Source organism: Passer domesticus, unplaced genomic scaffold, assembly GCF_036417665.1.
Source record: "Passer domesticus isolate bPasDom1 unplaced genomic scaffold, bPasDom1.hap1 HAP1_SCAFFOLD_84, whole genome shotgun sequence".
Taxonomy (NCBI): domain Eukaryota; kingdom Metazoa; phylum Chordata; class Aves; order Passeriformes; family Passeridae; genus Passer; species Passer domesticus.
In genome coordinates, this window is record NW_026990181.1 from 96,573 (window position 1) to 109,008 (window position 12,436).

Here is a 12,436-nt window from a genome sequence, read left to right on the forward strand (position 1 = left end):
CCAGTGGCATGGCTTAACACAGAGATGACACAGGCAATCCTCGGGCGGTGGCGGGCCAGCAGGTCTTGGCATGGTTTGCGTGCCTGGAGACAAAGTAGGATAAACATCAATGGGAGGTTTGGCAAAAGCAACTTTGAGAGCAGTTCTTGGTGTATGATCTTTTTGAGTAGGTTCCTCGGGAAGCACAGAAAACTTTTTTGCACAAACTTCAAGCATGAGTTGCAAGGTGGGGGAGGCGTTCTAATGGGAGGCTGAGGATGGCCACCTTACACCTGGGATTGGTGTTAGCTGATGCCATCTCAGATAAAATCTCTTGACAAGCCTCCTCACCCCAAACCTGCAACTCCACTGCCTTCCAGAGGCATTATACAAAGGTTGTAAAAGGCTCAGATGGAGACTGAAAAATTTTAGAGTATGTTAACAAGGGAGCCTCAACTTGCAAAGCGAGGAATGCCTTTTCAGCCAACTACACGGCTTCTTTTAAAGCCTCTCGAGGTTGTACTTCGGCTTGAACCTGCCCTTGTGCCCAGTTTGTCAGGCCACAAAGATGATCAATAGAGATGGGCTCTCCTTTCAAGTCTGCACCAGTCTGGGAATTCTTCCACAGAGTCGGGAGGATTTCCCGAGCTGCCTTTTTCCATACTCCCTCCAACATGGTGTACTTGGTGGGATTGAGGAGGGAGGAAAACAAATGTTTGAGATTGGCTGGGGTTACCTCTGACTCCGTGAGAGTGGCCCTTAAGATTCCCCAGAAATGTTCACTATCTCTACCAAAATCTTTTTGGGCCTTGCAAAGTTCTTTAATTACGTGGTGCAGAAACTGGGGTCCACTGGGCTCGTGTCCTGCCCTCCCTCTCCAGATGGTATGAGACTGGAGCCGCTGATATTGTGGGCATTGGCTCCAGTTTCCGGTGTCCCACCTCTTGCCCCCCACAAGCCAAAGCATGGGAACCAGAAAGAGGAGGGCGAGGGGAGGAGCTAAGGGACTAGGCGGGGAGACCTGATGCCTGATGTTCCAGTTTCCACCTCAGGGATGTAACATGGAGCAGGGATTTCGGAGGAGGGACTGGCAGAGGGACAAGGGAAGGAGCAGGGGAATGGGAGGAGTCTAAATAAGAAAGGGGTTGTTCAACATACGAAAGGGTTTATAGAGAGAGGAGACTGGGTTGGCGGGAAAAGCCACGAGACTTCCGCCATATTGGGCTTCACAGAAGCCATTTTGTGAGGGATAAGGATCTGGGAGATTAAAGCAAACTCGGGATGGAGATTTGCAAACTGGAAAAGGCTCAGGAAGGGGAAGGTCCCAAGAAGTTTGGCCAGGACTTCTCGGGCGGCAGGGGCAAGAACCTTGGAGAGAGCTGGGGAGATGGGGACCCCGATTTGTGACAACTGTGGAAGCTCCCTTCAAGATTCCACCTTTTGGGCCCACGGGAGAGGGAAGAGGGGTAGGACGGAGAGAACCGCATGAACTGGGGATTGAAGTGTTAACTGATGGTTGTTTTCTCCGTTCCCACCTTAAATTTAAAATGGCTCTAACTTGACGGACACAGAGAAAGATCTTAGAAAGGGAGGAGTCCCCTGACTGTCCTAATTCTGCCAACTTTGCAATGACTACATCCCAAAAATTGACCTCATACAATTGGCCAGTGGTAACCTCCAGGAAGTGAGAAAACAACCAAACAATTAACTTTCTTAATTCTCACTTTTTAACATGAACATCGCCACCTGCAAGGATTCCCGCAACTTGGATAAACGTTGTTTTCTGGAACTCAGAAAGCCTCACACTGATGGCTTACGATGTTAAGAGAGGGAACCAACACCCACCACCCTCGGGAAAATGAAAAGGAAAAGGCAGAAAGATCCACACTTGCCCCTATCAAAAAAGACAGTGGCTGTGCAGCACAGAAAAGAGGCAAAGGTGCTAAGTTAAAAAGACCTGGCTCAAAGTAAACGAAAGGGGCTCAGAACGCCCCGACCCTTCAACAATTGAAAGGATCTGGGGTAGAGAGACAGGGGAACAAGAAGGAGAGAAAGGGAGAGGAGACCACTTACAGTCTCAGGCGCAGAATTCAACGTTGTTTTGACTCAGACCCCCTCTCAGTAAAAATGCGGTGTTAGGTGAACAAAAGACCAAATGTGTCCTGTCAGGGGAAGACTCCTCGGGTGCAGGAGCTGCCTCCCCGAGCCTCCAGGAGTGACACCCACCAGACGGGTCTGCTCCTACTGGAGGAAGTTTCACAGACAGGTGGTCTCAAGAGGTAACTCCCACAGCAGGTCCAGATGCAGATCTGCAGGAGCCCAGAGTCCACTTTCCACAGGGTCCAGCGATGAACTCAGGGAGACTGACAACAATTGCGGGGTAGGAGACAACCTGGGTAGAACCATTACACAACCACAGGGGCGAGTGAAACAAACCAACTTACAATATACAACTTAACATAACTAAGAACCTGAAAAACACAACAAAACAGTAAACAATCTCCATATTGCATTCTACTTTAGCACAACACAGGCACAGCAAGAGAGGTAAGAATTATGTTTTCCTTCTTCTCTGCTTGTGTCACAGCTTTGAACATTCACATGTTCAGAAGGCATGTGAATACCACACTCAGGGAGAGAGAGAGAGAGAGAGTCCCTTTCCTGCCCCTGGCAATGACCTGAGGTGGAAGTGAATGTGATGACAGGGCCATGGCCAGACCCTCATGTTCTTCAATCCCACAACATGTCATTGGCAGGGGCAGGAAAATTAACAGATGTCTTCCCACCATGGGTCACAGGGCTCTTTCCAAAATGGGTCCTCCAATGGGGGAAGAAGCTGGAGCAGTTCATCAATCTCTTCCTGCAGTTGGGGCACTGGCAGGACATCCCTTACCGGTGACTCCTGGCTGGCCAAGTCAGAGCTCTGGGTGAAGCTCTTCCCACATGTGGGGTACTTGTAGGGCCTCTCCCCAGTGTGGATGCGCCGGTGCCTGACGAGGTGGGAGTTTTGCTTGAAGCCCTTCCCACAGTCGGGGCAGCGGAAGGGCCTCTCATCTGTGTGAATCCGCTCATGCAGGTGGAGGTTGGAGCTGGTCTGAAACCTCTTCCCACACGTGGGGCACTCGTAGGGCCTCTCCCTGGTGTGGATGAGCCGGTGCGTGACAAGGTTGGAGTTGCGCTTGAAGCCCTTCCCACAATCAGGGCAGCAGAAGGGCCTCTCATCGGTGTGAATCCGCTGGTGCAGGAGGAGACTGGAGCTGCTCTGAAATCTCTTCTGACACTCAGGACACTCATAGGGCCTCTCCCCGGTGTGGATGCGTTGGTGGGTCGCCAGGGTGGATCTGCAGCTGAAGCCCTTCCCACGCTCCCCACATTTGTGCGGCCATTCCCCGGTGTGGATCATCTGGTGGCGGATTAGGTGGGAGCTCTGCCTGAAGCTCTTCCCACACTCCAAGCACTTGTGGGGCTTATCCCCATCATGAAGCTGCTCATGGATCACCAGCTCTGAGTTCTGGCTGAAGCACTGTCCACCTTCCTGGCTCAGGGTGGGTCTTTCCTTTTCAGAGTAGCCTGGGCTGGGTTTGCAGCCCCTCCTCCTGTGGGATCTCTGGGGCTTTTCTTCCCCGTTGTATTCCTGTGCTGTGGAGCCACTCAAAATGGCCTCTGCTACAAGGTTGTGCCATGGGGCTTTGTCCTCGCTGGTCTCCATCCCCAGATCCTTGTTGGGGGGAGGAAGGACAGAAAGAGGATGGGAATTGGCTCTGTGCCAGAGGGAAGGGGAAGGAAATTCCCCCAGTTCATCCGTGGCAGGACAGCATTGCCCGTGGTGTTGTCCTGCAGCCAGGGGCCATGCTGGTCTAGGAGATGGAGCAAAGAAAAGGGGGAAAGGGGCACTGACTTCCTCCTCACCTGCCTGCATGTCCCAGGGCATCTTTGTCTTCCTCACAACATCCTCCTCCATCTGGCAAAGGTTTTGGGATGTGAAATTCTGTTTTGGGAGGAAAACAAGAGATGAGTGCATTGAGTTTTGTACTAGTTTAAAGGCAAACCAGGAGGAGAGCCTAAGCCAGAATTACAATTTAACAAGAAAATTAAGATTGAGGCAATGATACAGAAATGCTGCCTTAAACTGACAGAATGAGGATATAACCTGGCACCCTGTTAGTCAGGGTGCTGGTAGCAGTCTCATTAAATGGTGGCTGCAGTCCTGTAGCAGTGATGAACGTGATTCTGTCGAAGCAGTGATCCTGTAGAAGAGTCTGGTCTTCCTCTGAAGTCCAGTGGTGGTGATGGAGCTCTTGTCCTCTGGGAATCCAGTAGCCAAGGTGCTCCTGGGGCTGCAAGCCTCAGCTTATATCCAGGTAGGAATGCTTGGCTCCTCCCCCTGGGCGGAGCATCCCACAATGGGATGATGTCATTTTATCAGTCCTGCAGGGACACTCAATGGCCCATTAGCAGAAGATAGCCCCTGCAGGGCGTTATCAGGGCTGAGTCATGGAAGAGATAAAGAACACTGCCCCGCCTGTTTATAACAGTTTGTGAAGATGGTGACTGAAAACATGCATTTGGTTACATCTTGCACTGTAACCTGAAACAGTGGGGTAATCCCTGCTGGGGGAGTGAACACCACCCCCCTTACCCAAACTGGCTCAGGTGTAAAACCCTCACCCCAGGAAAGCCACACACACAGGGGACAATGTCACACTTGCCCTGCCAGGGTAGGTCTCTGTCCCCTTCACTACCTTGCCCTTCCCCCTCTTCTCTCTTTTTCTCTTTCTTTCCATGTCTCTCTCTACCTCACGTTTCCTGTTCAATAAAATCCACTTTGGATTTGGTTTCCTTAGCACCTTAATTGGGGCAGAAGCGTCTCTCTGACAATTTTCTTAACCAAACTGCAACATTATTTTGGCACAGTCAGTTTAGACACTGTTCTTTGCCCCCAAGTGCCTTTGACAACAGCATGGTTCCCTCCTCTGAGGAGGTTGTGGTTCTCTCTGGAGAAACTCTTGGAAACTTGGATGCAGCTTCCTCTGAGCAACTTATGGGAAAACCGATGAGGAAAAAGGCTGTTGGTGGCTGGGTGACCAGTGGAAAGAAAATATTTTGTTGTCCTTCCTTGAAAAGTTTCTTAAAAACACTGGAAGAAAAGGGAGCAAATGATACCAGCAAGTCTGACAAGGTTCATTCACCCCAAAGTAAGGAACACAGGGCTGCTAAAAGTCCCCTCATGAGCCCAGTGCAAGGAGCTAAATTCCTGAATAAATGCCAAATTCACAGGCTTAGGGGCTTTGCCAAATGTGAGAATCGTTATTCTCTTCGTCCCAGTCACCTTTGTGACAGCCCCACAGTGCTTCTTCTTCCCATTTAGTAATCTGTATTGGGCCCAATTTCCACTTTTTTTTTTTTTTATGGGAACCTGCCAGCAGCTGAGCTGGAACTGTGCAGGAACTGATGGAACTTGGAATTGCCACAGAATTGCTTCTATTATCGGTTTATTCATGTGTTGGATTTGTTTGCGTTTTCATCACATGTGACTTGTGGGAAAATCAAACATTCATCAAAGTGATTAATGCAGAGTTAAATTTGATTTCTGCCAAGTTTATTTTGTCCAGTGCTCAAGGGGTCTCTGTGCCTTTTGCCCTGGGGGATGCTTGGGAGGGGCTTGTGGGAGTTGTCCCTGTCCCTGTCACCCCAGGCCATTCCCCAGTGAATCTCCATCATTCTCACCCCAGGGAATGCCTGGGATTCTCCCTCCCTCTCACCCCCATGCCAAGGGGGTGGCGGCCCAGTCTCTGTCCCTCTCAGCCCAGGGGATGCTCTGGGGTCTCTGTCCCCTCGCCCTGGGGGATGCTAGAGGGAGTCTCCATCCCTCTGGCCTCAGGGAATGCTTGTCCAGGGCTGAGGACCAGGGGCTCTGTGTCCCTCTCACCGCTAAGGGTGCTCAGGGTTGGGGGGGCTCTCCGACCTTCTCATCCCTGGGGAGGCCGGGGGGGTCTCTGTCCCTCTCAGCCCTGGTGTGACCCCACCCAAACATCACGGGGCTCAGAGGGACAGAGTCACCCCCAAACCCCCAGAAGGGCTGGACCTGGGATTTGGTTTGGGCTGAGGATTTAGGAAGGAGCTGGAGTCACGGCTGGGGTTGGAGTTAGGGCTGAGATTTGGATTAGAGCTGAGATTGGGGTTAAGGCTAGACATAGAATTGGCTTTAGGGCTGGCCCTAGATTGGGTCTGGGGCTAGATGAGTCTGGGACTGCGATGAGATTAAATACAGAACTGTGAGTGTGTCTAAATGTGGAGTGAGATTGAGACCAGGATCAGGGTCAGGTTTGGGACTGAGCTCACCCAGAGCAGGACAGGGGGGATGTCACTGCAGGATATCCCTGGCATCGTCCCAGCCCTCCTCAGGCACCTCCAAACATGGGGGGCAGCTGGGTGCTCCAAGATCCAGGTGCTCCCAAGCTGCCCCTGAATACCAGGCGAGCATTCCCTGAGTGCAGCCCTGAATGTGGCCCTTGGGGCTCTGGGATCAGCCCTCACATCCCTGTGGGAGCAGCTGCAGACAGGATGAGATTCTTTCCCCCCCCTTCCCTGCAGAAGGGTGAAGCCCAGCTGCCCTTTTCTTCTGGTGCCTCCTCCTCTCCTCAGCTGAGGATGTCAGACTCCCCAGGAGCAGGAAAATCCCCATTCCCTGTTTCCTTGTGGTTGCAGCCTGGAACGTCCAATCAGAATGAAGAACTTTCTGACAGCCCTGCCTAATGACACAGGGAGGAGGTTTGTGAGAAAGGGAGGAAATTGTTTTGATAGGAAATAAAGACACAAAATTATTTATTTCTGTCCCATTCATTTTCAGTCAATTGTAGTTCTGTTTTCTGAGTGCCACCTTCTCAGCTGATTGTGTTTGTGTCCTCCTATCTCTCCTGCCTTTCTTTGCCTGCTCTGTTTCTCTCTCTGTGTCTCCCGAGACCCAGGGCAGTTCCACCAAAGACCCTGCCCTGATTGAATTCTCAATACACAAGTTACAACAACCATGGGTGAAGTTATGAAGGCTGGCAGTGAAATGTCACTGTAAGATCTTGCTCCACTTGGCTTTCAGTTCCTTCTTAAGATCTTTGCCTTCAAAGGCAGAAACATCTTTTCCTGGCTGGGAACTGGAATTCCAGGCCCTGGGAGTGTGTGCCATGGATCCCAGAGGGGCATTCCCGAGGCTGCCAGGGTGCTGCTCCTGCTGTGCCTCCCAACGAGCTGTGCAGGGCCAGGGGACAAGGTCCAGCAGCTCTGTGGGTTCCCAGAGCAGGAGCAGGAGCGGGAGAATCTTGCCACTCGCAGCGCCCGCACACTGAGCTTGCAGCACCCCCTGCCCTGGAAGCATCGCCCCCAGCCCCGAGCCGCAGGTGAGGGGGGAGGCCGAGCTCGCCCCAGCTCTACCAAGGGGTCTCCAGGAGGATTTTTTTGGAGAGTGTTCAGAGCTGGCAGATCCCGGACTCAAGCCCCGGATATCTCCGGGCTCCCTAGAGGAGCTTTTTTGGGGGGAAAGGAGCTGCAATCGCCCCTCGGGAGGGTCCTGGGGGGTCCACGTGGGGATGGCCCGGTACCGACAGGGCAGGCCATTGGTTTTTGGGATCCCCATGAGAGCTGGGGCTGTGGAACGTGGGAGCCCCGGGGCGGGGAGAGGGGAAGGGGTGATAATGGAGCCAGGGGACCCCCGGCAGCCCAGAGATGAGGCGGGGATGGGACCCCCTGACCCTGACAAGGGCGCGTCCTGGGGTGACTTCATGATGCTTGTACCCCTTTTGTCTGTTTAGCCCAGAAATGAGTTCTACGCCTCTAAGGCTGGTTCTGAGAGCGAAGGTGGGGGAAGAAGAATTGTGCAGTTTGTTTTCAGAAACTGCACTCACTCCTCTACGTTCCGGCTCCTGGACTGTTGTGATGCCTTAAGGAGCTGGAACAGAGGCTAGAGGGAGTTAAGAGGAATAAAGTGGTCTCCTAGGTTACAATATAAAGATGTATTCTATTCCCATCCTCAAGAGCTGTTGAAACCAGGAGGGATACTGTTTGTTCCTTATCTCCTGTTAATGGGCCCATCAATGCCTTGCCACATGACTCAGAGATAACTCCCTCCAGGAGCCATTTCTGTTTAAAGGGTAATTAAGGACCGACCCCATGACTCAGAACCATATCAGCCCATTGTGAGATGCTCCGCCCAAGTAGGAGAGGAGCTAAGCATCCCCACCTGGATATAATCTGGGATTTGGGACAGAACAAGCTGTTCTTACCCACTGGTTTCCAGAGGCCAAGAGCTACTAGATCTTTTCTAGAGGATCACCACTTCAACAAGACCATTTCATCTGGACTGCCACCACCATTCTAACTACCATTGTGTCAGTTTGTATTCTGTTTCTATCAGTGTTTTTTTCTTTTGCATTATTGCATGTATTTGGGTTTATTTTCCTTTTTTCATAATAAATTGTATTTCTGACTTGGAGTCTCTCACTGGTTTTGCTTTCAAACCAGAACATATATATAATATAATAAAATAATCAAATTTATATCTATGTGATTAAACATTGGTAACATGAAATAAGGGTGACAATGGCAATATGTCTGCTTTGGCTGCTCACTGTGATACTAAATGCCCTATAGAAAAGAACTGGCCAAGACCCAGGTGTCAGTGGTAAACTTTGTGAGATTGTATACAAGAAATAAAGGAAGAAGGGATGAAATTGGCAATTTTTACAGGATTTGCTGATACTGTCATGTGGAAGGCTTTATCTATTACTGTGGGAAATGAAGTGATTAAGACTTCTGGGTTTTTTCATGTGCCAGAAAATCTACAAGCTGCAGGATTTGTTGAACAGGTGAAGGGGTTGTTAAAAGAGCAGTTGAAAAAATGAGGAGATGGGAACCTGTCCCCATGGAGAACCCGTCTCCCAGATGTGCTCCATACCCTTAACAATGGCCCACTGGGGAAATGGAAACCCCTGGCTGTGCACAGCTGCACCCAATTTGCAACTACAACCATGGGCAGTGAGTCTTGGACTGCCTGGAAAATTGTTCTGGGTGTGATGGCCCCTGGCAGGGCCAGCCCAGAGGCTGCAGGGCTGGACCTTCATGCACTGGAATTAATTAGGATAAATCAGAAGCAAATAAGAGTTATCAATACAGGAATTCAGATTCCTCCAGGACACTGGTTTAATAAATGCTCACTTGAGCTTGCAAAGTGTTCATGTCATAGGATGAAGAACTGATGCAAATTATCAAGAAGAAACTAAAGTAATTGTATTAAACAACAGTGAAAAGATTGGATTATTCAATCCCATGGCAGAGCAGCACAATTATTGATATTGTTATTTTTTAAAACAATTGTGAAAAAGGACATCCACCTTCAATCACTGTTGTTGGTGGAAATAAAGGGTTTGGATGCAGCAGTCCTAATAATGGAGCCAGAGTGTGGCTCCAGAGGCCTAAAGGGCCTCCAGAGGCAGCTCAAGCAGCAGCTCCTGGGAAAGACAGCACTGTTTGAATCCTGAAACCTGGGCAGGAATGATGAGAATGTGTCCCTGCAGCCAAGTGTTCTGTGTGAGAACAAGTAGACATTGCAGGAGATTTTTTACACATCCTGTCAGACCAAATCTCCTTGTTTGTCCCAGTGGCCCCTTTGGAAAATGCTCTGATCCGGGTTCCATGTGAAGGCTGCTGTGACACTGAGGGACTTGCACACAAATTCCATCCAGGAGCCTGGGTGCCCTCAGGGACTGGGACCCGGCCCCCTTCCAGCCAAAGGGGAAAGGGCCCCACCAAGATTTGTTATCCACAGACACTGTGCTAAAGCTGAACAGCAAAGGACTTGGGGGCATTATTTTGGAATTAAAAGGTTGCCAGCTCCATGGACAACAGAATTATTGTTCCTAATCCAAATGAGACTGAGGAAAAAGAATGATCAACCATGTCACTGAAGTACTGCTGACGTCTGCAAGTTGTATCTTGAGAGTCAGCCAGAATCTGTGTTTGCCACAAACACCTCTAGAGTTTCACCAAGGATTAGTCATTAAATTCTGATGAGAATGTAAAGACCAAAATAGCCAAAATACTCAATGTAACTAATTGCTGGAAATGTTCTCAGCTGATGTTGGGAGGAATGGGGTTCACTTGGATAGTCCAGGGAGGAGCCCTGGATCCATCAGCAGCCCACAGTGGGAAACAGGAAATCAGACCTTTGGTACTGGGAATGAGAGCTGCTGGGTGTGTGGACGCTGCCCATAAACAGCTTCCTAAAGGATTGGTTTGTGTCCTGTTTCCAGGCAATGTTGATGCCTCCCTTGAGTGTCCTTCAGCAACAATCACAAGGAAGAATTGGGACCAAGAGAACATTTTCCACCCAAGAAGTGCCTTTGACCTCAGAAAACCAAAGATTCTAGTTCACACTGTGCCCCACGTCCACTGCCCTGTCCTGTGGATATTACAGTAATGATTATTAGAAGAAATATTAGACTATTAGAAGAAATAGCAAATTATACTCTTAAAATGTCCAATCGCACATCCCAGGAGCTCCAACAAACACAAATGGGGCTCTACAGAACCGCATGGTCTGGGATTATCTGCTTGCTGGCCAGGGAGGATCCTGGGCTATCATGGGACATGAATGTTGCACTGCTATCTGAGGGGTTTGAAGGCCAGCAGTCAGGAATCACCTTGACAGGAAAAGCAGTAGAAGAGTGGCAGCAAGAAGAAAATTTTTCTTGGTGGCATTGGATTTATGGCTGCCAAATTGGAGGCTGCTGTGAAATGAACTTGTGGCATCACTGTCATCATTGCAGTGTGAGGACTTGGTGTGTTATGATTCCATGTTGTTGTGACACTGTGCTGGAAATGGCGTACTGAGACTTGTCTAAAAATAGTCTCAGTCTCAAGAAAAATGGACATTTGATAAAATAACAGGGAATAGCAATTAATTAGGACTGTTTTAAAAGGAATGTGAATTATAGCTCTGAGTAATGAACAGCACTTAAATAAAGAACAAGAGGCAATGCCTTTATGACTAATACCTAAATCTAAACTGTGTTATTGGAAGAATTGTTATGAATTGTAGTTCCTCTACAGGTTAAAGGACCAATTGAAGTCCTGAGGCCTCAGCACCAGGCCCTGACTGAGGCCTGAACAACAGGCCCTGAGCCAAAGATCAGCTCTAGATAAACTTTGCCACCAAATGTTATATTTGTATCTACTCATTAATGAATAACTGTGAGGAATATGATCTCTGTATGTGTTCATTGGTGAAACATGGATTTACCTTTCTGTATTTAAAACTCAGACAAGGCCCCATCTGGCCTTGTTTGGGGATGAATGGTCAAAGTCAGCTCCCTTGGTTCCTCCTTGGGCCCTGGCCAGGCTTTGGGAGGGATCCAAGAGGAGGATGAAACCAGATATTCCCGCACTGGAAGTGCTGTCAGTTTGTTCATTCAGCACTATCAGAGCTGGGCCCTCTCACAGCGAGATTGGAGCCTCACCTGTGGCTGGAGGCACCTGCAGGAATTCCCAGTGTCCAGGAGTGGCTCTGCAGCCCTTGGCTGTGACAGCTTCCCCTGCTGCTGTGTGGATCTGGGGGATGGTAAAGCCTGAGGGGGACTGGTGCTGGATGTTTCTTAATCACTACTGCAATCCTTGGTGGTGATGGTTGGATGCATTGCTGAGCTTCTGGTTTTGTAATTATTTTCTAATGATGATGTGCTCTGTTGAGCTTCTCCTTTTGTAATTTTTTGCACATAGACATTATATAAATTACACAATTCCTTCAGTTGGTGTCTATGTCTTTGGCACTGACCCTGCCCACTGGCAAAACTGAGCCTGTGGGCTCCACAGAACCAAGGGGCTCTTGTGACACTGCAGGGCCTTGTCTGACCTGGGGACCATGGTGACCCTGTGGGGCTTAATGGAACCAAGACACTGTGGGGACTCATATAGACAAGGGTCCATCATTTTCCTCTCCCTGCCCCTGCCCCAGCCCAGCAGAGCAGCAGAGTCAGGTCTGGCCCTGCAGCAGGAACTGCAGGCACTGGAGGTCAGGGACAGCCACTCTGGGTCTGGAATGCTCAGCAGATGCTAAGCTCGGGCAGCTCCTGGAGCCCCAGGGCCAGCCCTGCTACCCAGTCCAACAGCAGAGTTGGCCCTGGGGCTCCTCAGGCAGCTCCTGCTGGCCCAGGGACAGGCCAGCCTCTTGCCAGGGCTCCTCTGCACACCCACGGGCTCCTGCTCTGCTCCTGGCCCATGCCAGCTGCCCCCAGAGCCTTTCCCAGGGGAACACGTCTGTGCTGGCCCCAGCAGCCATTGCTGCAGCCCCTGCCCTGCTGCCCAGAGCCCCGAGCTGGGGCTGCTGCTCTGCAGAGCACGGGGGCTGTGCTGCCCGGGGCCCTGGGCTGCCTCTGCTGGGCTCTGCTGCTCAGCCTGGCACACAGAGGCAGCT

The 12,436-nt window shown here is 50.4% G+C and overlaps 1 protein-coding gene across 3 annotated transcripts; it reads right to left on the reverse strand.

The window, feature by feature from the left end:
- Positions 1 to 2,385: 2,385 nt before the first annotated feature.
- Positions 2,386 to 11,859, reverse strand: LOC135293176 (zinc finger protein 239-like). 3 transcript variants are annotated; one of them, XM_064407167.1, is made up of 3 exons: positions 11,484 to 11,859; positions 3,889 to 3,967; positions 2,386 to 3,697 (listed from the first exon to the last, which is right to left on the reverse strand). In XM_064407167.1, exon 3 carries the CDS (start codon positions 3,686 to 3,688, stop codon positions 2,747 to 2,749), a length of 942 nt encoding a protein of 313 aa, XP_064263237.1. In that variant the 5' UTR covers positions 3,689 to 3,697; positions 3,889 to 3,967; positions 11,484 to 11,859; the 3' UTR covers positions 2,386 to 2,746. The 3 variants fall into 3 exon arrangements, 2 of the variants coding, with proteins under 2 accessions (XP_064263237.1, XP_064263236.1); XM_064407166.1 differs by having other exon boundaries at positions 2,386 to 3,967; XR_010355298.1 differs by lacking the exons at positions 2,386 to 3,697; positions 3,889 to 3,967 and adding an exon at positions 5,954 to 6,731.
- Between the last annotated feature and the right edge of the window lie 577 nt (positions 11,860 to 12,436).

Bases quoted from the DNA above. Each gene is read 5' to 3' on its own strand.
- LOC135293176 (XM_064407166.1), bottom strand. From the start codon at position 3,940: ATGGAGGAGGATGTTGTGAGGAAGACAAAGATGCCCTGGGACATGCAG.